This window comes from Papio anubis, chromosome 6, assembly GCF_008728515.1.
Source record: "Papio anubis isolate 15944 chromosome 6, Panubis1.0, whole genome shotgun sequence".
NCBI classification, from domain to species: domain Eukaryota; kingdom Metazoa; phylum Chordata; class Mammalia; order Primates; family Cercopithecidae; genus Papio; species Papio anubis.
Window position 1 is genome coordinate 103,064,684 of NC_044981.1, and position 22,985 is coordinate 103,087,668.

A 22,985-nucleotide genomic window follows, 5' to 3' on the forward strand; every position below is an offset into this window, starting at 1 on the left:
TGTGAGTGACTATTACTGGGAGGGTGTTCTGGTGCCTGCTCAAAGACCACCAGCCAAGGAAGGAAACAGTAAACCTCAAGAATAAATGTCCGTTCTCATCTTCCACCCCCTGCCATCTGTATATGAAAGAAGCTACTCAACAAAAGTAAACAATCTGTCCCCATTATGCTAAACCTTCAAAAGGCAGGAAACCAGCTACTAAATTAGATCTTGCAGAAGAGTTCAACTCTCACATTTGTGGTTTCCAAAGATCTCCTACTCTTGGTAAGCAGACAATTTGTTCTGTCGTGTTGCATAGAATTCAAGTCAGTAGGTATTTACTGCATATTTGCTGTGTTTCAGGCTCTGCTGGGGACCCCCAGGCCTATCTAGCAGGAAAATGAGATCTGGACGCAGAGTCCTGCAATATAAAGCAGAATCAAATGCCATTGTGGACGTGGAAATAAGGATCTGGGGAGAACAGAGGGACATCTTCCTGGGGTTGGGGAAGGTTGAAAGGCACCAGAGACCATGCTTCAGTGCTTGCTGGCCATGGGGAGAAATTTGTTTGTTAATTTGTCATCATTCTTTCCTATCTTTCACCCTCTTCCCCAGATATGCAAGCCTTGTCTTTCTCCTCTGGATTTATACAAGTGCCACCTCAATCCAACCACTCTGCTCTTCATGCCCTTCTCTTCCTTTCCAGCCCACGAGACACCTCCACTGGACACTGGATCATCTTCAGGGGCAACACTTGTAGGAGAGAAGAACCATCTTAGCACAGACAGACTTACTGTACTGAAAACTTGGAATAAGTTTCTCTGTGTGAGCAGGGCTCTGCCAGCTCACCCACACTCTATCACTCTGAGTGTGGTCCCCGCCCTATCAGCTGCACCAGTATCAGCAGCACCAGTACCACTTGGGCACCTGTCAAAAGGCAGACTGTCTTGTGGAATGATAGACAATGCAGGCTGGTAATGGTGAGCAGGTGGGAGGGAAGAGGAGAGTTATGTAATGGGTACAATGTACATTATTTGGGTGACAGGTGCCCTAAAAGCCCTACCTTCAGCACTGTGCAATCTATGCATGTAACAAAATTACATTTGTACCCCACAAACTTGTACAAATACAAAATTGAATTTAGCTTAATTAATTTTTTTTCAAAAAAGAAATGCAGGCTTTCAGGGCCCACCCCAACTTTACTGAATCAAAATCTGAATTTTAGCAACATGCTCAGGTGGTCTCTGCACATTAAAGTTTGAGAAGCACTGGCTAAAGCATATTTATACTCGGGTCTTTTAAAATTTTAACACTCAAAGGCAAGATAACATTTTCCCCATGGTCATCTCATGACTTCTGACAGAGACATCAAATCCATCTTTCTGCCTCCATTCTCCTAAAGCGCCCAGGGAGCTGTGTTACTTCCTCAAGCACAAACCACATTCAGATGTCAGCTAATAGAATTGGAAGGAAATAACTAAGTTCCTGGTCTCAAGCCAAGAACTCTAACCTCCAGCCTGAATTCAGGCAGTGGGGAAGCCTGAAGGCTGATTTTCCCTAAGCACAGGAAAAAGATCATTTGAAAAGGGAGTTTATAACTTCGGGAGGCCGAGGAGGTCGAGACCAGCCTGGGCAACATGTCGAAATCCCGTCTCTACTAAAAATACAAAAATTAGCCAGGTGTGGTGGCGCACACCTGTAATCCCAGCTACTTCGGAGGCTGAGGCTGGAGAATTGCTCAAACCCGGGAAGTGGAGATTGCAGTGAACCGAGTTCACACCCCTGCACTCCAGCCTGGGCAACAGAGCCAGACACCACCTCAAAAAAAAAAGAAGTGAGAGTTTATATTTCAAAGGTCTGAGGAAGAGGTGTGGAAGAAGCCCTCCCTCTTCTTCAGGGGAAGAGGTCTTGCTTCTAATACAGCCACTTTGTCCTGGTGTCCATACCTTCACCTCTGGGAGGCCCTTGCTAATGCTTTGAGGGTAACCTGCCCTCCTGCTGTACAGGGCTGTTCTCTGCCACCTCCAGCCTGGAACTGTCAGCCTGTAAGGGACCAGGGAGGACATCTTGCTCCTACTCCTCTGGGTGGCCAACATTCCCACTAATGACCCTAACAAGTCACACATATTTGTCACCAACAATGGGGAGATCATTATCACCTACCTCCCAAGCAGCCCCTTCAAGTTCTGAGTGTCTTTGACATTTCAAATCTCTTTACAATGTCAACTTCACCTGACTCCCGAGGGAACTATCTTCCGAGAGTTCCATCTGCTTATTTAACTGCCAAGTTCTCTACCTGGGAGAGTGTTCCTTAAATCTATGCTTCTCTAATGTGTCTTCAAAACACCTGGGGATCTGTTGTTTGAAAGTCTGGGAGGGCCACTGAGTTTTTTGCCTTTGGTGGGTGACAGCAATGCCCCTGACCAGAGTTTGAGGGACAAGACCTTATTTAGTCTCAGTTCTGTTCTTCAGGACCACAGAGAACAAAGCCACCTGACCTGCTGTCATACATGGAACATAAAATCATATCTTTCCCAAATCTTCTCTTTTTTTCTTCCAAAAACATCCCAGTTCCTTCCATAATTCCTTAGCTGTCATGGCTTTGCATCTTGTTATCATCTGATTAACTGTCTTCTGGAAATTTTCCAGTGAGTGTTAACAAGCCCTTTAGGTGCATGACACCAATCCTGGAGCTCTTCAACTTGAACAGAGCAACCCTGGGGCCAAGTAGAACCAGGCATTGTCCTGATTCAGATAAGCCCATGACCTTACAATCTTGTTCAGGAACAATGTGGTCCTATGGATGTATGGAGCCTCAAATTAAAAAAAAAAACCTTCACCCTTCCCTCATACAAATGCATATGCCTTTCTTATCACAATGGTGAGAAAACGGATGATAAACTAATTCATCCTCTAACATACTAGTAACTTAACATGTTGTTTAAAGGAACTTTGACAAGGCGATCTTAAAGAGACAACATCTTACTCTAAAGGCAAACTCCCTAATGGTGTCATTGTAGGGCTGGGAAAGACCTGTAGGGTGAGGGTACTGCTCAGAGCATACCATGCCATCGCTGCTGCCTCCACTTTCCCCAAGGCTCCCTGGCAAACCAAATTCACAGCACTCAGCTCTGCTGAGAAATCAGTGCCACAAGGTCGGATAATTTAGAGCAATTTATTTCTTCAAAGTAGTTATGAGCTGGGAAAGGGCTCGAGTACAACTGGGGTCATTACTTCCAAGCCTCCCAGCTAACTGAGAGGAAAACTAGCTTTCAACTGGAGACATTAGCTTCTAGGAAGGAAGGCTGTCATCCTCCTGGAATAAAATGTTAAAAGGAAACTATTTTAGGTTAAATTTTAGCTGAGCTGCAAGACAATAGACACCATATACCATAGTAAAGTGTGAGACCACCCTGCGGGTCTTGCAAAAAGAGATGGTGGAAAGCCAGTTTTATACCAATAGATGACTACCCACAACCATCCTGCAAACGAGGTTGTAGAGGCAGAGAAACAGGTTAACTAGAAGAGAAATTTTGGAGAAAACAATCCGGTGTATGGCTTCAGTGTGAACACATGAATAGCTTGAGATCTGTCCTCTGGAGCTTGAGAGACAAGCTCTAAAAGATGGCTGTTGGCTGGCAGAGCAAAGGAGAGGTGTCTGGAGGGATCAACCAATACATCCAGAATTTGTTTGCTCAGAGGATGTGTGAGTGTTTCTCAAGGACCAGACGTGGGCCATCAGAAGACATAGATCTGCAGCAGGATCATCTTAGATCCTTTTCACAGGACAGTCTGGAGGCGCGAGAGGGCTTCAGCTGAATCTAGAGATTTACCCCCAGAGGCCTTGGACTGTGGAAAGAATTGTAAATGACCAGCTAGAGAAGAGTTGCATTTGTCCATGCCAATGCAAGTGCAGGTGAGAGATGGTAGTGTCACCAAAGAATACACATAAAAGCCCACAGGATGAAGAATCAGCTTTAAACATCAGTTAGAAGCAGAGAGCACAATGCCAACTCATAGCAAGATTCATCACATACAAACTCCCCTGCCTTTTAGGTCTCCTCCTTCCCCCATCCACTGTGAAGGGTTCCACCATCAAGGTTAGCGAGCTATGGGAGGAGGCAATAACATAAGGGGGACGGTTGGGAGAGAAGCCAACCATGCCCTTCTTAATGCTGCAGGCAACTGGCCTGAAGCAAGCCTGAGCTGGGCATGGGGCAGTCATTATGTCTTTGAGTGAAACTGAAAGTTCCGAGGCAGACTTCAAGTTCCAAACTGGTGGCATAGAATCTAGCTGGCTTCACTCCCCATCACAGAAAATAAAAAACAAATATACAGCACTGAGATTATAACCAGAAATATCCCAGAACTCAAATATGAAGAGGAGACAGTGCTTGGGGCCACAGAGAAGTGAAAAAACTCTGAGCAGAGGGTAAGAGAATCTGACTTCCACGTTCATGTTCCTCCCTCCATCTGCTTAGCACCAAGCATGAAAAAAAATTTCTCCCAATTCACTGTTTCTACACTGGAAAAAGTAAGATCAAGGTAGACAACCAGCTTTCACACCATCTTGGTTTCCATGGCAGGAGGCCTGTCCTTGCCTTAATCCATAGGAAGCATTGAGAGTGCCCGAAGGGAGAAATATCCCTGAGGACAGCCAAAGACAAAGCAGGGAGGTGGAATTACCATCCCCAGCCCTGGAAACTCTTCTTAGTTACTTGCCCAAGGGAGATTTCAAATCAGCGTGGCTGTTAAGCAGTACCACATAGTAGGAGGTTTGTCCCACAGATCCCCTGGGCACTCCCCACTAGCCAGCCTTCCCACACTGCTGGGATATACCTTTTTGGGACCTCCTGCATTTGGAAAGGGCAGTGCTTCCATCAATCACTAATGCTTTTAAGGTGCCATGTAGAGCCAAAAAACGAAAGACAGTGACGTAGCAGTAAAGAACCTATAAACAAATATATCCAATAAAAGCCAAGTCAGAGAAGACTGAAATAAATATTCCTTCTATGCAAAGACATAGACATATCCACAAGAAACAACGGCCAACAGGAAACCATGATCTCCCCAAATGGGCAAGGCAAGGGACCAGAAACTGACCCTAATAAGATGGTAATATGTGAACTCTCTGACCAAGAATTCAAAATAGTAGTTTAAAGGAAACTCACTGATCTCCAAGATAACACAGAAAAGCAATTCAGAAATATATTAGAGAAATTTAACAAAGAGATTGAAATAATTACAAAAATCAAACAGAAATCTTCCAACTAAGAAATACATTTGCTGAACTAAAAAAATTATTAGAGACTCTCAATAGTGAAGTAGATCAAGCAAAGGAAATAATTAGTGACCTCGAAGATAGATTATTTGGAAATACGGTCAAAAGAGAAAAAAGGAAAAGGGATGAGAATCAATGAAGATCACTTAGGATACACAAAATTACCTCAAAAGACAAAATCTAAGAATTATTAGTGTTCAAGAGGGAGTCGAGCAAGAACAAGGGGTAGGGAGCTCACTCAAATAAATAATAACAGAAAACTTTCCAAAACATGAGAAGGATCTAAATATCCATGTATAGAAAGGGCAGAGAACACCAAACAGATTCCAACAAATAAAACCACCCCAAGGCATATATTATAATCATCAAACTCTCAAAGGCCAAGGACAAAGAGAGAATCCTAAAAGCAGCAACAAAAAAGAAGCAAATGACATTTGAAGGAACCCCAATTCATCTGGCAACAGACTTCTCAATGGAAACCATATAGGCCAGGAGGGAATGGAACAGCGTTTTCAATGTACTAAAAGAAAATAAAACTGTTATCCAACACTATTGTATCAAGCAGTTATCCTTCAAATATGAAGGGTAAATAAAGTTTCTCCCAGACAAACAAAAGCAGAGAGAATTCACCACCATCATAGGCATCTTACAGGAAATGCTAAAGGGAGTTTTTCAATGTGAAAGAAAAAAACACTACAGGTACAAAGCCTGTTGGTACCATTACGTACACGGACAAACCCAGAACACTCTAATACTGTAATTGCTGTGTATAATCCACTTATAAAGCTAGTATGAAGCCCAAAAGACAAAGCTATTAAAAGCGATAATAGCTAGAACAATCTCTTAGGAGATAGGTAATATCAAAACATATAAATAGAGGCAATTAAAAGTCAAAATGTAGGGGGGGATGGAGTTAAACGGCAGGATTGTTTTTTCATTTCTTCCTCGTTTCTATTCTTGTCTGTGTGATCTAAAATAAGTTGTAATTTCTTTAAAATAACTTTTTATATCTGTAGCATATTTTTTATAAGCTGCATGGCAACCACATGTAAAAACCTATAATAGATTCACTAAGAATAAAGTTCAATTATCACCCTGACCTGGACATATCAATTATTGACTAGAGAACATTTTATAACCTGAAAGGAGCCAGAAAAGCCAATATTTGTCCTGAATTTCATCCGTAGTCGGGGAAGAACGAGTCCCACAGGATACGCTTAGAGGACAATGGGAGACATGGGTTATGTTGCTTTATGATGATGTCCCATAGGTCATTGTGTGTTCCATGTAACAATGAGGCAAGCATCTGAGAAGTGAAATCACACGATTCTGCTTTTCTCATTGCAACACTCACTAGAAGATAAATAGCTTAAGAATATGTTTGTGAGTCAACTAGGGTTTACAGGCGAGGCCAGATTCATAGACTGTCGGAACCAGAAGAACATTCTATATCAGCAACTCTAACCTCTCATTTACCGATAGGAAACCTAGGCCCAGAGAGAGATGAGACTTCTCCAAGCTCACATATATAGAGACATCAAGAAAAACATAAAAGTAAATAGCATCTGGTCACACCAACCATATTTAATTAGGTGCCTTCCTTTGTAGAGGCCAAATTTCTTCCTGTTTCCCAGGACTCAGAGAGATAAAAGCAAAATTGTAGGAAAGATTTTGATAGTATCCAAGAAAAGCTATGCTGAGAATCTAAATTTATCCTTCCCTGCTGTCCCCTTGAGTTGGAGACATAGCTTCTCTTATGATAAGTATCCTTTTGTTGAATGTGCTAAACCTGTCTGTGAGCACATACCTGCAGATGTATCTGGTTTTTATTATTTGTAACAGTTACTCTATTTCTCAAAAACTTTCCTAAGCTCATGCATTTGACTCATCCAAGGCAGGGTCTCACACAGTGCTTGGAACAGAAGAGGGTTCACCAAATGTTTGCAGACTAACATAATAACTGGATTCCAGTTGTACTGCCTGTGTGCTTTTCAAATACCAACAACTCTGTGTTCGGAGAAAGAAAAAAGGCAACATTTCTACCCATCCCTGAGATTCACCTTCACCTCTTTGCAGACCTATAACTCAGGACTGCTCAGTGGAGAAGGAGCACTCCTTATTGGTATCTAGCCCCTTGGGTAGACAACACTGCATTATGTATGCCCATGTGGCCTTGCTGCCCTCCCCAAGGGCCACTTTTCCATCCTGAGCTACTCTGTGGCTAATGGTACAAACAGGTGCTCAACCCCTAGGCCACTTTCTATCTTGTGATGAGAAAGGAACACTAACCTTTGCTAGAAGACATATTTAATATATGGCCCAGTCAAATCCCTGCAATAATAGACACTTTGTTGCACCTTTAATTCATATGGCTAGGCATCTGAGACTCCCAGGCAGGACCAACATCATCAGTTCTACAGCCCTAGTTTCTTTGGGATGAGTTCCTTAGTTTTGTAGTCCTGCAACTACTCAAAAATGACAAATGCCCAGAGTTTCAATTAGAGGAGAGTGAAGAAACTTATTTGTTATATATGTTGTGATGTGGTCTCATTGTCTAAATTCTAATAACATAGACCTAAAAGTTATAATGTCAGCTCTTCATAGCTGGAGGGACCACTTCCCTCTGCAGCCTAGGGTGGGGACTGTCCAGGCACCCCTTTGTCCCAGCCAGCTTCAAATGCTTCCCAGGCACCCAGACAGGCAGCCCATAGGGCTCCAGTGGCAGAATTCCCAGGAGCTACAATGGCTACCTCCGTAGTGGAAGAGCAGAGACACCTGGGACAGGGAGGTGTCCCTGCAGGTGGGGTAAGCAGGACGAGGCCTACCTGATTCCATCCTCCCTTCCTCTTTCTCCTGAACTTTCTCAGAGGCACTGCAGCCCCTGGGGAAGGGCTGGTGGCTGAAGAGGTCGTCGCACAGGAGGCTTCGGCACAGCTTGGCAAGGAAGCGGAGGACATAGCCGACGCTGTTCACCACAGGCAGGCTCCGCAGGTGCTGTTTGCCATCAAAGGAAGCTGAGACTGGAAAATCAGAGAGAAGGCAGCTTAGAGCCGGGCACTGGAGAAAACCTCAAGTCAATTGGCCCTGGTGAGGATTTTTCATTTGTTCAGTTTTGTTTTGTTGCTAAGCAGGCTGTATTTGGATTTCACCTGTTTGTTCACAATGTCCTGTTTCTGGTCGTGATCCCACCCAGGAGATCACATGCATTTAGTTGTCACATCTTCTTCGTCTCCTTGATCTGACTGTTTCTTAGTCTTGCCTTGTTTTTCATCACTCTAACAGCTTTGAAGAGTACTGCTCAGGGTAAAATGTCCCTCTGTTCGGATTTGTCTGTTTTTCTCATGATTAGACTAGGGTTATGGGTTTTTTGGGACCACAGAGGTGAAGTACCCTTTCTATCACATCACATCAGGGGATAAAACTGGAGGCGGGCTGTGACCATGGAAGAAGGGATTTCTCTGACTCTGAAGGATCTTGAATAACAAGACATGCCCTGAGATGGAGTTGAAACCATGATGTTTCCCCACTGCCCTGCATGGTGGTAAGTGCTATGAAAAAGGAATGGAGCAGAGTACAGAAGTACAAAGAGGCCAGGTGTGATGTCTCACGCCTGTAATCCCAGCATTTGGGAGGCAGGTGGATCGCATGAGCTCAGGAGTTCAAGACCAGCCTAGGTAACATAGTGAGGCCTTCATCTCTACAAAAAATTGTAAAAAATTAGCCAGACTTGGTGGCATGCTCCTGTAATCCCAGTCACTTGCAGGACTGAGGTCAGGAGATTGCTTGAGCCCAGAAGATCGAGGCTGCAGTGAGCCGTGATAGTGCCACCGCACTCTAGCCTAGGCGACAGAGTGAGACCCTGTCTCAAAATAAATAAATAAATAAATAAATAAATAAATAAATAAATAAATAAGCAAACGGAGAGTGACAAGGGCTGATATATTAGACAAGGGGTCAGAAAAGGATTCTTTGATACAGTGGCATTTGAGTAGAGCCTAAAGGACATCCGTGAGGTCATCTCGGCCAGAACAGAATGGGGAACAAGAGAGAAATAACCAAGAGATTAAAGAGGTAGCCAGGGCCAGGTCACACAGGGCCTGCGGGATTTTGTAAGGACTTGGGCTTTTACTTGGAGTGACATGGGAGACATTGGAGGCTTTAGGGCAGAGGAGGGACATGATCTGACTTAGATTTTTAAAGAACCAGAGAGGTTTGCTGTGGGTGGTGAAAGGTGGTTGGACTCTGGATATATTTTGAAGTGGAGCAAAAAATATTTTGAAGTGGAGAAAAACAAAACAAAACAAAACATAACAAACAAAAAAACCCACAAAGGGTTGGAAGTGGGAAGTGGGAGAAGGAGAAGAGCCAAGATGAGGATCAGAAATCCAGTCTTCTTACCCAGGCGTGGAATCATCCTCTCCTTGAGCCCTGAGAGAGGCTTTCAGCTCACAGGCTCATAAAGGCCCCAGGAGCCCAGCAGACGTAGGACAGAGGTAGGACAGACCCTGGCCACACCCGCTGTCCCCAGGCCTGAGTATGGCTGCTTCCTCTGCAGAAAGACACCCATGGCCTCCTCGTGCAACCTAACCCAGGCCTTACCTGACACCATCTCTCCACCGTAGCCCTGCTTGACCAGGGAGAAGACCAGCTTCTGCTGGTGCGCGCAGTCGATGCAGGCTTGGACGGCCTGCTGCAGCACCGCCGACGGCCGCTCAGGCCCGAAATGCTCCGGGAGCTGCTGCACCTTCCTCCTCTCCAGGTAGGGCCCCGCATTGGCCTGCTTGTTGATGTAGAGGCAGACTGCGGAGACAGAGGCCACAAAGCCCTTGGCATCAGGCACGCATCAGGCCAGCTGGAGGCCTCTGTGTACATGGGGGATGCCTCAGCCATGCCCCTTTGGCCCTGGCCTTGGGAAAGCTGGAAAGGGCAAAAGTGGGGTGGATTCTTCCCAACTTAAGAAGTAAAAGAGGCAAAAGAGTTAGACGCCCCAAGTGCCAGGGCCTGAACTCGGGGACTTTCTTGGCTGGAAACAGTTGGATAGGTGGGTCCACTCTGATCTACTGAACTCTGAATTAAAGACCATTATGGTGGCCCACACGGACCGTGTGTATACAGGTATTTCCATGCTGGGAAAGTACACATACAAAACCTCCTCTACCTCCTCCAAAGGAGCTGTCAAGCTATAGACAGTTTTCGCCATTTCTTTGTTAACCGTCTACGAACCAAAAAATCACGATGACACTGATCACTCCAGAGACTATGTATTGAACAAAGCTCTACAGACAGTGCTAGTTACAATCTCAGAGAAAATAAACATTCAGCAACCCATTTAGGTGAACCCAGTCAATGGTCTCTACACTTTTAGGGTAATAGACCCCACTGATAAAAAATTGGGGGGCACATGTCCCAAACCATGTTTATTTATTTATAGGTTATATACATTCTTAACTGTATTAATGTATGGTGTGAATTTTTCACAGGAAAGTATCTAATTTATATAATATAATATTATATAAATGTTGTTTATATAATATTACATACAAACACAAAAATGTTAGAATGTCTACAAAACTGGTTTTCATATATGATAGACTTCAGTAAATGAAGTGGAGTCTTTATGAATTTTGCAATTAAAGAGAAAAAGAAATACAAATCCTTTTTTAGCCCAAACATTTTGTACAGAGAAGATTGCCCAAAGAGTTAGTTATCATCAGTAAAATTAGCTCGGTCTGTTGGGTGAGGGATTCAGACCTAGTTTATACAAGTTCAACTTCATTCTATTCTATGACAATGAATAAATTCCAATCCCCAACTACCTATACCACCTGTAATTTGGTAACAGTTGCCAAACTGGTCAGCCTGTCTTTGGACTGTTTGCTTAAAGATTTTTCATTGTCCCAGACATCAGGTCAGACTCCTTAATAGGTGAAGGGTGCCCTGGCCGACCTCTTGAGAAAAAACTACCCAAAACTTGGAAATAAGACCCAAAAGTTATTTCCTTCACTTTCAATGACATGGTACAGCATTGTCTAATAAGTATTGTATACATTGTAAAATGTATCCAAGAAATAGAAATTGTAAAAGGATGAGATAAGATGAATAGGAATAGTAGGTGTTACATTGTCTTCCATACATTAATGACCCCTCTTGTGTATCTGCCCTCTCAATCCCCATCATCCTCCCATAAGCGTCTTACCTTAGAGGCCACTGGTGCAAAGGAGTGTTGAAGAGGGACTTTAAGAGGAGACCAATGGTATTTTGGAAAGACTAAGTAGTAACAGCGAAGGTGGAGAAATAGTTTTTTTTTTTTTTAGCACCTACTATAGTCTCAAGACAAGCATGTGGGTTGGGTGGTATTATTACTGCTTTACTAATGAAGAAACTGAGGCTTAAAGAAGTTAGACGACTGCTCAAACACTGTAGCCAGTGATGCAACAGGAATTTGGATCAGGTCTTTTGGAAGACACTCTGGTAGAGTCCAGGTCTCATCCCAGGTGATAAGAAAAATCTAACTAATAAAAGACCTTCATGCAGGCACTATGCTACGCCCTACAAAGAAAGCTTGAACAAAATGAAGCAGTCCTTGCCTTCACAGAGCATATGTCCCAGTGGGGGAAGCTGGCCTATTCAGATCATCCCATGAGCTGACGTGAGACCATGTGAAACTGTGGCTGTGAGAAACATGGGGAGGGGCTAGGAGAGCCCATCTGGGGGACCCTGGCAGGAAAGTTCGTGAGGACTTTCTGGAACAAAGTATGCCTGATCTGAGATATAAGGGAGGAATAGGGTGGCCCAAAGGGATGATCACTCCAGATGGAGGGAGAGAATATGCTAAGACCCTGTGGCCAGTCCTGGGGACTGAGAGAAGAGCAGTAGGGTGAACCACAGGATGGAGCCTGCAGGGCCTTGTCGGCCAGATTGACAAGTCTGGGCTTCATCTAAAAGCAACGAGAGCTACTGAAGGGATTTAAATGGGATGGGAGAGGGGCTGGGGTTGTGACATAGGGGGATTCTCTTTGTGTGTGTGTGCGTGCGTATGTGTGTGTGTGCATGCATGTGTGTGTGTGTGAGAGAGAGACACCATCAGATTGTCATTACTATTATGATGAAACTGTAAGTTGGTGGATGCCCCACCAGAGACAGAGATTGGGATACCTGCTACCCTGACTGGGTTGGAGGGTAGTGTGTCAGACTAAGGGAGAATGGGATCCTTAGGAAATCTGGAAGAGCAAACACAGGGACCAGAGCACTGTTTAAGGTGAGCAGGCTTAGATCAGTGCAACGGATCAGTGGAACCTGGCTCTGAAAAGAAACATCTGGCCACTCTGTGTCCCCCTGCCATCCACCTCCCTCCAACCAAAACAACCACCTACACCCAAGCTGCACTGAAAACCAAGTTTTAAATAATCCAAGCTGTGGGACATGTAAACTGGTGCTCTCAGAGACTCTGGTCATCCTGTCTGCTGTCTGGCTAGCACACTAAATCCCTAATGTGAGGCATCTCAGCAACAACTCTTTAATCTACAAAGTAACGATTAGATGGTGGCTGCCCTGTTCTCTACAGACCATCACAGCCTTGGAGTTCATTCTGCTGACCTACCTGTGAGAGCCTGTGGGGCCGCCAAGCTGGGGACCGTGGCTGCGTCCTGAGGGATGGAGCTGAGGTCAGGCTCTGGGGTACTCCGTGGAGGTGAGAGGGCTAAGGGAGTCATGAGAACCCGAGACTTGATCTGGAAGAGAGAGCCCATTTGGTCAATGAGAATCTGGCAATGTTCTCTATACCCTTCCAGATTCTGTCCTAGACAGCAGTTAACCGTTGCTGCTCAATTATGCTTTCATGTCTTTCCATCCTGCAGCTTCGGGGCCTGAGTTGCAGATTCAAGTTCATGCTCAGGATTCATATTTGGGGTCACACTCAGAGATTACCTCTCATCCCACCCTTACAGAGGAGCCACCCAGGAAGTGACAGTGTCAGGCAGTGAGTGCAGGAGCACACAGAGGTGCAAAGAGTTGGCATCCATGAACTCTTTGAGTGCGAATGCAGGATAGGAGAGTTTCCAGCCTGCACCCCTGTGTTCCCTAGAATCCTGTAGACAGGGCTTTCCCTGTATCCACCCAGCCAGAGACCAACCCTGAAGCTCTCTTCACTCTCTCCCAAGCTCTCTGCTCACAAAAATCACTGGATCCTGCTGGAAAAGAGAGCAGGAGCCATTCCTCCAAGAGGCTGAGATACTGCTGTGTTTATTTCCTGCAGCATAGTGACAAAACTAGCCTGGATGTGGACATGAGAATGAGCAGCGGCCACCTTGATGATTTCACTTGAAACCACAAAGGAGGAGTTGAAATTTGCTCTTATGGAGTAAGGGGAAGATGAATAGTTGACGACTGGTTGATATCCATATTAACAAGTTACTCTTTATATCAAGACTAGTACAGAGACAAGCTTTTAATCTTAGCTCTCTACCCAAAAATAATGAAGAAAGTCAGTCATGTCCCTGTCTTCACCTCTGACCTATATCTAGACCTCATTCCAGACCAATTAAGTCGGTCTCTGGAAGTGAGACCCGCACATCCGGAGTGTTTAAAGATGTTGAGATTCTAATACACAGTTAAGTTTGGGGACCCTTGCCCAACACCAAAGCTTTTCAATTTTTGCAATCAGCCTTCTAGAGGGTCTTGTTGAAATGCAGATTCTGATTCAGGAGTTCTGGGCTGGGACAGGAGATTCTGCATTTCTAATGAGCTCCCAGGTATCACTGATGTTGCTGGTCCATGGACCACACTTTGAGTAGCAAGGTTGTATGTCCTATTGTTAACATGTGTGCAGTCCTCATCTATATCTTCACTTTCTTCCTGGATTTTTAAGATAGAATACTAATAATAGTCATGGAGAAATAGTATTTGAACTGCTACTTCCCCAGTCATTCTATATTCACTCATTTATTCATTCAACAAATATATATTGAGAACCTATTTCATGCCCAACACTCTTACAGCTGCTACGGAAACAGCAGAAGCAAAGCGTACAAAAATCTTTGGCCTCATGGAACTGATATTCTGTTAAGGGGAGACAGACAAAAAACAGAATAAATGGGTAAATGATATAGTAGATTAGATGTTAATAAAAGCTGATGATGAAAATAAGGAGAGAAGGGGCATGAGAAGTGCAATTGAGTTGTACTTTAGGCTGACACTTTAAAATAAGGTGGTTGAGGCATTTCTTGGGTGAAATTGCAGCCAAGATTTGAAGGAGGTGAGGGAGCAAGTCATACAGTGTCTAGGGAAAGAATATTCCAGGCAATGTCAATATCAAGCCCCAAGGTTCTGAGGCAGCTTTCTTGCTTTCTTGCTTTCTCTCTTTCTCTCTTTTCTTTTCTTTTCTTTTCTTTTCTTTTCTTTTCTTTCTTTTTTGAGACAGAGTTTCGCTTTTGTTGCCCAGGCTGGAGTGCTATGGCGCAATCTCAGCTCACCACAACCTCTGCCTCCCAGGTTCAAATGATTCTCTTGCCTCAGCCTCCCAGGTAGCTGGGATTACAGGTGCCCGCCACCACACCTAGCTAATTTTTGTATTTTTAGTAGAGACAGGCTTTCACCATGTTGGCCAGGCTGATCTTGAACTCCTGACCTCATGATCCACCCGCCTTGGCCCCCCAAAATGCTGGGATTACAGGTGTGAGCCACTCCCCCGGCCAACAGTCTTTCTGACTGTGGTCTTGAGAAAAGACTGAAAGAAGCAAAAGTGGGAGGACCACTAACCTACAGTAGCTGAGAGATGACAGTGGGTTGGATTGTGGTAATAGCAGTGGTGGTGATGAGAAGTAGACAGATCCTGGACATGTTTTGAAGGTGGAACCAACAAAATTTACCAACACATTGAATGTGGTATATGAGAGAAAGAAGGAAGTCAAAGATGACTTCAAGCATTGACACCAGGAGGGCTCTAGGTGGAGTAAGATTTTTTGTTGTTGTTGTTTGTTTTGAAGGGAAGGAGGATAGAGTGGAGGGGGCTAGAGAAGATCAGGGGTGAGTTTTGGGCGTGTCGAGTTTAAGATACTTGCTAGACGTCCAAGTGGAGATATTACTAGACAGTTGCATCTGGTAGAGTATAGGGTTCTGGGGGAGAGCCTAAATGAAGACGTATGTTTGGGAATCATCAGTATAGAGTTGGTATGTCAGACCATAATAATGGAAGAGATCATCAGAGAAGTGAGTGTAGATGGAGAAGAGAAGGATCCAAACACTGAGCCCTGCAAGATTCCAACACAAAGAGCCTGGAGAAATGAGAAAGGAACAAGCAAAAGAAATCAGGAAAAAGCACCCAATGGGGTAGAAAGAAAACTGGGAGAGGGTGGGAGTATGGGAGTGAACGGAGAGGTTCTTTCAAGGAGGAGATAGTGGTTAACCATGCTAAATGCTCTGATTAGACAAGAAAGACTAGGAGTGGCCATTAGATTTAGCAATTTATTAACAAGAAAGGTGGTGGCACAGTGGGTTGAACTGGAATAAGAAGAAATCTTTGCCCTCATGGAACTGACATTCTAATGGCCGGCGGGGCGGGGAGACAATAAATGAATAAATAAGTATACGATATAGTATGTTAGAAGGTGATAAGAGGCAATGGTGAAAATAAAGAAGCAAAGGGCATGGGAAATGCAATTGAGGAGTTATACTTTGAGTTGAGATTTTAAAATAGGGTAGCTCCTGATTGGGAAAACGGAAAGAGAGGCACTGGGGTCAGTAAGTAAAGTCAACTCTTTCAAGGAGTTTTGTCAAAAAAGGGAGCAGAGAACTAGCCATAGCAAAGGAACAAAGTGGGATTAGAAGATTTTTTTGCCCCACAATGAGATACCACCTTGCTGGTAGCTATTAAGATAGCTACTATCAAAAAAAAAAAAAAAAAAAATACAAAACAAAAAATAACAAAATGAAAACCCCCCAGAAAATAGTAAATGTTGGCAAGGATGTGGAGAAACTGGAATCCTTGTGCACTGTTGGTGGAAAAGAGTATGGCAGTTTTTCAAAAAATTAGAAATAAAATTACCATATGACCCAGCAATTCCATTTCTGAGTATATACCCCCCAAAATTGAAAATTGAAAATAGAGTCTCCAAGAGATATTTCACATCCACGTTCATGGCAACAGTATTTACAATAGCCAAAAGTCAAATGCATAGAGACGGAAAGTAGAATGGTAGTTGCCAGGAACTGGGGGAAGGTGGGAATGGGGAGTTACTGCTTAGTGGGTAGTTTTAATTTTGCAAGATGAAAATGTTCTGGAGATTGATTGCACAACAATGTGAATATACTTAACACTATTGAGTTTTATGGCAAACTCAATAATGGTAAATTTTAGAAATAATGGTAAATTTTATGTATTTTTTAGCAAAATTTTAAAAATTAATTTTAAGGATTCTTTGTTTTTTGTTTTTGAGATGGGAGAAAAAATAGTGTTTTAATGCTGATTAAAATAATCCAGTAGAGAGAGAAAAGTTGATTGTACAGAAGATTGTGTGGAGAACTGCTAGCATGAAAGGGCTTTGAGTAGGTGAGAGGGTAGGTGAGAGGGTAGGAGTGCATGAGGGAGGTCGTGGCCTAAGAAGAAACACATACTTTCCATCTATTGCAACAAGAAGGAAGACAGAATATAGACGTTTGAATGCTGGGGTGGGTGGATGTGGAGGTGGGAGCTTGCCGAAGGTTTCTTCCCATGGCTTCCAATTTCCCCGAGATATGGAAGCTGAGTGGGAGGACAGAGGAGGTGGGTGTGGTCATGAACTGGGAGAGTAGGAGGGCTGGGGAGTGGAGCACGGCTGCTGAGTTGCATTGAGTGGGCACTGGGATGTGCAGAAATGAATGTGATATGAGATCAGTCAACAGCAAGCACATTGGCTGCACAGTGCTAAATGGGTGCTGAATTTGAGGCTCTCAAGGGAACCTCTATATTAATCAGAAACTATAATTAACAATAGAGATTTCATCTTATTCTGAGTGTGACATTTCAAAATTAAAGGACATATCCTGTAGGAATACACTGCTAAATATTATAAACATAATTTAAAAGAAACCTCAGTCATGGGAATGGGAGATCATAAACCTGCTTTGACTCAGTGACTCTGACTTTGGTGTGACTTCCTCATCTGCCAAGTGTCATGAGGGTGGTGGCCATCATGCCTATCTATGCAGGCCATGCACCAAGGGTCCCCTGACTGCTTTTCCAGGAATGATATCCCGCTTTCCATGTCTTGTGATGGAGAGGCTGGTGGTGACAGAGTTCCTGAGGACTTCAGGCAGTGACTTCTGGGATAATCCTGGCTAAATCCTCCTTCACAAGCTTAAAGCCCTTAACTCCCAACACAGAGATAATAATGCTCACTGGGGAAAAATGGAATTGGCAAATTATTTTTTCCTCTATGGTCTTTAAGCAAATCACACAAAGATACTTGTGACTCTTCCCTAGAAAAATGACGATGATGATGATGATGACTAAAACGTAAGTATCCAGACACTGTTTACTGTTCATATAAACTTCCTAATGACTTTAACATCTAATGTTTTCTCACCATTCTAATATTTATCAGAGGCCAGGCATATTGGCTCACACCTGCAATCCCAGCACTTTGGGAGGCCAAGACGGGAGGATTGCTTGAGGTCTGGAGAAAAGGCTGGGCAACATAGTGAGACCTTGTTTATACTAAAAATTAAAAAAATTAGCCAGGCATGGTGGCATGTGCCTGCTGTTCCAGCTATTCGGGAGGCTGAGGCAGGAGGATTGCTTGAACCCAGGATCGAGGCTGCAGTGATCTATGATCATGCCACTACACTCCAGCCTGGGCAACAGAGACAGACCCTGTCTCAAAAAAAACAAAACAAAAGTTACTAGAAAGGAATCTGTTCATTGAACCCACCTCAAATGAAGTAATGGAATTATAATTGGCTGTTATTTCTGTCCATTTCCGCCCAAGTGAAATTACAGGGATTAGATTAAATCGCCTAACTGCAAGGAAACCTTCTGTATTCATCCAATCTGTAAAACAACTGCTAGACCTTTTGAATGAAAGAAAAAGTCACAAGCAACTATGGGTAGTATATGGCTTTTTAAAAATATCCTTTGCTAGATAATAAATCACTAGTAGAAATACCCTTTTGACTTAGCATTCAGAAATTTCAATCTCGTTGCTTAATATAAAGAATAAAAAGTAGCCTAGTGTAGAAAAGGGAGTCACCCATGATTTTAGAAAAGTCCTGAAATAGAAGAGCACAGATATGAGCCCACTGGCTAGAAACATTGCTGTGGTGTGATGAGGGGCCCAGTCCATCAGCACAAACCTCTCCCCAGTGGAATGGGGGGCTCCCTGTCTGTTGCAACCTATCCAACCTCTTCTCTGGCAGGGCATTTGTCTTTGTTGTTGTTGCCTTAGGTTTCTAAAAACAAAAATGCTGTCTATTTTGTTTTTTAAATGGACAAAATAAAACAGAGTTTCTACCGTTCTTTAATATAAGGAGCAAAAACTCCTTGCAGACATGGCTAATTTTAGGACTAGGGTAGGGAATATACAAGGGGAGCCCAGATCATCTTGTAATGCCAGAAAGTAAGACAATACTAAGGAAACAAAACACACACAATGGTGGGGATTGGTTACAGGGACACGGGTGCCAACTGAAAGAGCTCCCAATGGCCAAATTCGGACCAAGAGGAACAACAAATAAATAATGCAGTAATGGATTGTAACTCAAAGTATGAAATAAATATTCATGAATCCACACGGACATAAATAGGTGGTTGACTCAGTAAATAAAAGGGAAAGAACAAACAACTCTCACAGGCATAAAAATTGCAAATTTATGTAGACATCCCACCCTCAAGTAGGTGAAACATAACGCCCTACTCCTTACGAATGGGCTGTGCACAGTGAGTACTTCCAAAGAGTACAGTATGGAAATGGAGGGGAAATGTAACTTTACAATGGAGAAACTTGATAAATAAGACTTCAACCACATGATTGAGGTCAACATCATCAGTGATAAGTCATGTCACTAGCATGTACTCTCACGATATGATGAAAATGCCACGTCACCTCTGGCATCTTCTTCCCCAAGCCCCCTAACCCTAGTCTAATCATGAGAAAAACATGAGACAAACTGAAATTGCAAAGCGTTTTACAAAATACCCAACCAGTACTCCTCAAAACTGCCAAAGTCATCACAAAAGGAAATTCTGAGCAACTTTCCCAGCCCAGAGGACCTTAAGGAAACATGACAACTAAATGTTATGTAGTATCTTGGACGGGATCCTGGAATAGAATAGAATAGGGAAAAGCTAATTAAATCAGAGTAAAATATTGACTTTATTTAATAATGAAGTATTATGATGGGTTCGCTAGTTGTGACAAACATACCACAGTAATATGAGATGTTAACAGTGGGGGGAAACCAAGTGCGGGGTACGTGAGAATTCTCTGTTTTATCTCTGCAACACTTCTGTAAACTGAAAACTATTCTAAAATAGTGTTTGTTTTCAAAATATTAAAAACAGGATGTGGCAGAGTAAACTGGGTAAATGGAGAGGAGGAGAGAAGAGAGGCCTCTTCCTGGCAGCAAGAACTGGAAGGAGCTTACAGCGCAGAACGCCATGCTCTGACATACAGGAGCTAATCCTGGGCCTTCAAAGCCAACATCCCTGCCCAAGTGCAAGTACAGTTGCCACATTTATGTGAGATTCAAAACCTCAACCCAGCAGGTGTGGTGACCCCTCATCCAAGGCAGGGTCTGTGCTTTGCCTCATTAGAGAATACTGCTGGGACAAAGCGACAGGGCAAAGTGTCCCTACCAGCTGGAGTCTCCACCAGAGGGACTGAGGAACCTGGAATCAGCTCATCTTTCTTCTCCATTTATAGAACCAAAATATGGGCCTGGGGAATTTCTGACTCCAGCTGTCATTTAAGGGAGGACCTTCTCTAAACATTTGCTAGAACACCACTGGAAAGAATTGGGAGGGGATTTGGGGGAAAACTGAGATGTGCGGCCAAGAGGACACTAAAGGGGAGAGGGTCGGTTGATGTAAAACTCAAGGATTTTTCTAGAAACCTCTGGCTTTGGCAGTAACAGAAATGCTAGCTAAACATTGTTTGACAGACTGGCAGCAAGAAGTGGATAATCTGAGGATGGAGAGTGTGGCTGAGGAAGGATGAGGATGTATAGAGGCTGCTGGCACATTCGCAGAGGGTAAGCCAACAAAGCAAAATTTTAAAATGTGTTTAGGGCACATGCAAAGGGATGCCAGCTTTGCATCTGGATTGAATGTCCAGCGTGGCCTCTTGCTGACTCTGACGCTCAGTACTTAGGCACTCAGGGCCTGCCTTTCCTCATCTGTAAAGATAATAGCCCTCACACAGGGATGTAGTAAGAATTAAATGCAGAAGTTTACATAATGCAAAATGAGAACTCAATAAATGTTAATTGTCATTATTGGTGTATTATTATTGTTACTTTTAGAAATTCCAGAAATGCAAATAAGTCCCAAGTTTCTTGTTCATGCAGTGATGGCAGCAGGAGGAAACTGCCCATCTTTCCTGGAACCCATCTACATTTTCCATGCTTATCTCTTGGGGTCACATCTTCAGAAATCTCTGCAAAACCACCCTTTTTCCTCACACCTCGCAGATGATCCCCTCTGCAAATCATGCTTCCAATCCATCTTGAAATGGTTCCTAAGTGTTGCTCATGTAATAGCTATCCTTTCCAAGTGGCATCATTTAAGCCAAATCTAAAAAGGAAAAACAATAATTCATTCAATCAGACAGACATTTGTTCAACAAAAACTTCTTGAGCACCTACTATGTGCCAGGAACTGTTCTAGGTGCTGAAGATTCAGCTATGAATGGGGAAGATAAACTTCTTGTTCTCGATGAGAGCAACTACGTGACCAGGGTAGGCCTATAAAGGGGTGACATTTAAGTCAGGATCCGAGTGGCTAGAGGTAGCCTGCTGTGACTGGAGAAAGCTTTCCAGGCAGACAGAACAGCTTGTGCAAACATTCTAAAGCTTCGCTTCTTCAAGAAACCAGAGTGGTTGGAACTGTGGGCAAGCGTCAGAATGGTGCAAGGTGAGGTCAAGCTAGGTGGTTAGGATGAGATAATGGCAGTTTTCTAAGTTGGTGTTATGCATTGAATTGTGTCTCTCTAAAAAGACATATGTTTACGTTCTAATCCCCTGTACCTACAAATACTGGTTTTATTTAGACATAGGGTCTTTGCAGACGTAATCAAGTTAAAATGAGTGCATACTGCATTAGGGTTGGTCTTAACCCAATGACTGGTGTGCTTATAAGAAGAAAAAAACTTGATACAGACACAGACACCTGTTTGGAGAGAATCCTATGTGACAACAGAGGCAGAGATTGGAGTAATGTGTTGACAGCCAAGAAACAGCAGGATTGTCGGCAACCACTAGAAGTTAGGAAGAGGCAAGAAAGGACCCTCCCCTGGAGTCTTCAGAGAGAGAGCATGGCCCTACTGACAGCCTGATTTCAGTCTTCCAGCCTCCAGAAAGGATGTTTTAAGCCACCCAGTTGGTAGTACTTTGTTACAGCAGCCCTAAGGAAACAAATACAGTCAGGATAACAAGTTTGGATTTTATTCTATGAGTGATGGAAATAATTACAGGATTTTAAGCAGGGAAACACATAAGCTAGTTTTCATTTTGTGAAAATAAATATGGTGCTAGGCCCAGTGGCTCACATCAGAATCTCTGAGTGCTGTTATCCTAGGAGGCTGAAGCAAGAGGGTCACTTGAGTTCACGAATTCAAGACCAGTCTGGACAAAATGGCAAAACCCTGTCTCTACAAAAAATACAAAAAAAAAAAAAAAAACTGGCCAAGTGTGGTGGAATGCACCTTAGTCCCAGCTACTTAGGAGGCTGAGGTGGGAAGATGGTTTGAGCCTGGGAGGCAGAGGTTGCAGTGAGCCGAGATTGCACCACTGCACTCCAGCCTGGGAGACAGAGCCAGACCCTGTCTCAAAATAAATAAATACATAAATAAGGCTGCTGTTAGGCAGAATGGATGGGGAAGTGGAGGCAAAGTGCAGAAAAGAACACTGCTAAGGAGGTATCACGTTGTCTAGCTGAGAGACACTGGTGGCTAAACTAGGGTGGAAGTAGGGAGGTAGAAAGAATTGATTGGATTTAGGGTATACTTTGAGATGGAACTGAAGTGACAGGTGACAGAAAGCACAACATCCAGGAAAATGTCTACATCTATTCACAAAATCTTTGCTGTAATAGTACATTTTTATTATGTTATAAAACATCAGCATTTATTTCCTTATTGCTGATTTGGTTAACTTACTAACTAGACTTATTATTGGGCAATAATACTGACTTTGCCTCTAAGTTTCAAAACATTCCTTCTCTAATACTAAAGTAATAAACCTTCAGAATGGCACAGTAAAATTTCTGTGCAGAACTTTGGGAGAGGCATGAAGAAAAGGAAATAATCCATAATTCCTGGACATAATTTCAGTCACCTACATGTTGCCACCGCACTGCAGAGCAGTGGCAAGAATACAGGTCTTAGAGATAACAACTGACATTCTAGTCCTGGTTCTGCTGCCAACTCACATGGGACTCTGAGCAACTCACTCAGCTCCTCTAAGCTTCATCTTCCAAAGCCATTAAATGGGTTACAGTTGTTCGTTTCTAAGCTTTTCCCAACTCATAATGTTGTGT

At 43.4% G+C, this 22,985-nt stretch overlaps 1 protein-coding gene across 33 annotated transcripts in view; it reads right to left on the reverse strand.

Moving 5' to 3' along the window:
- Nucleotides 1-22,985, reverse strand: part of SCML4 (Scm polycomb group protein like 4) — a 120,169-nt gene that overhangs the window by 33,258 nt on the left and 63,926 nt on the right. For 30 of the 33 annotated variants that reach the window (XR_002521684.2, XR_002521683.2, XR_002521687.2 and 27 more), the window contains 3 exons: nucleotides 12,861-12,990; nucleotides 9,860-10,060; nucleotides 8,086-8,280 (listed from right to left, as the gene is read on the reverse strand). Coding sequence is in view for 28 of the 33 variants with exons in the window: in XM_021937681.2 (XP_021793373.1) it covers nucleotides 8,086-8,280; nucleotides 9,860-10,060; nucleotides 12,861-12,990 (526 nt within the window). In the remaining 5 variants the exon portion in view is untranslated. Of the gene's footprint in view, nucleotides 1-8,085; nucleotides 8,281-9,859; nucleotides 10,061-12,860; nucleotides 12,991-20,913; nucleotides 21,024-22,985 lie in introns of all 33 variants that reach the window. The other 3 variants (XM_021937678.2, XM_021937676.2, XM_021937677.2) reach the window with 1 other exon arrangement.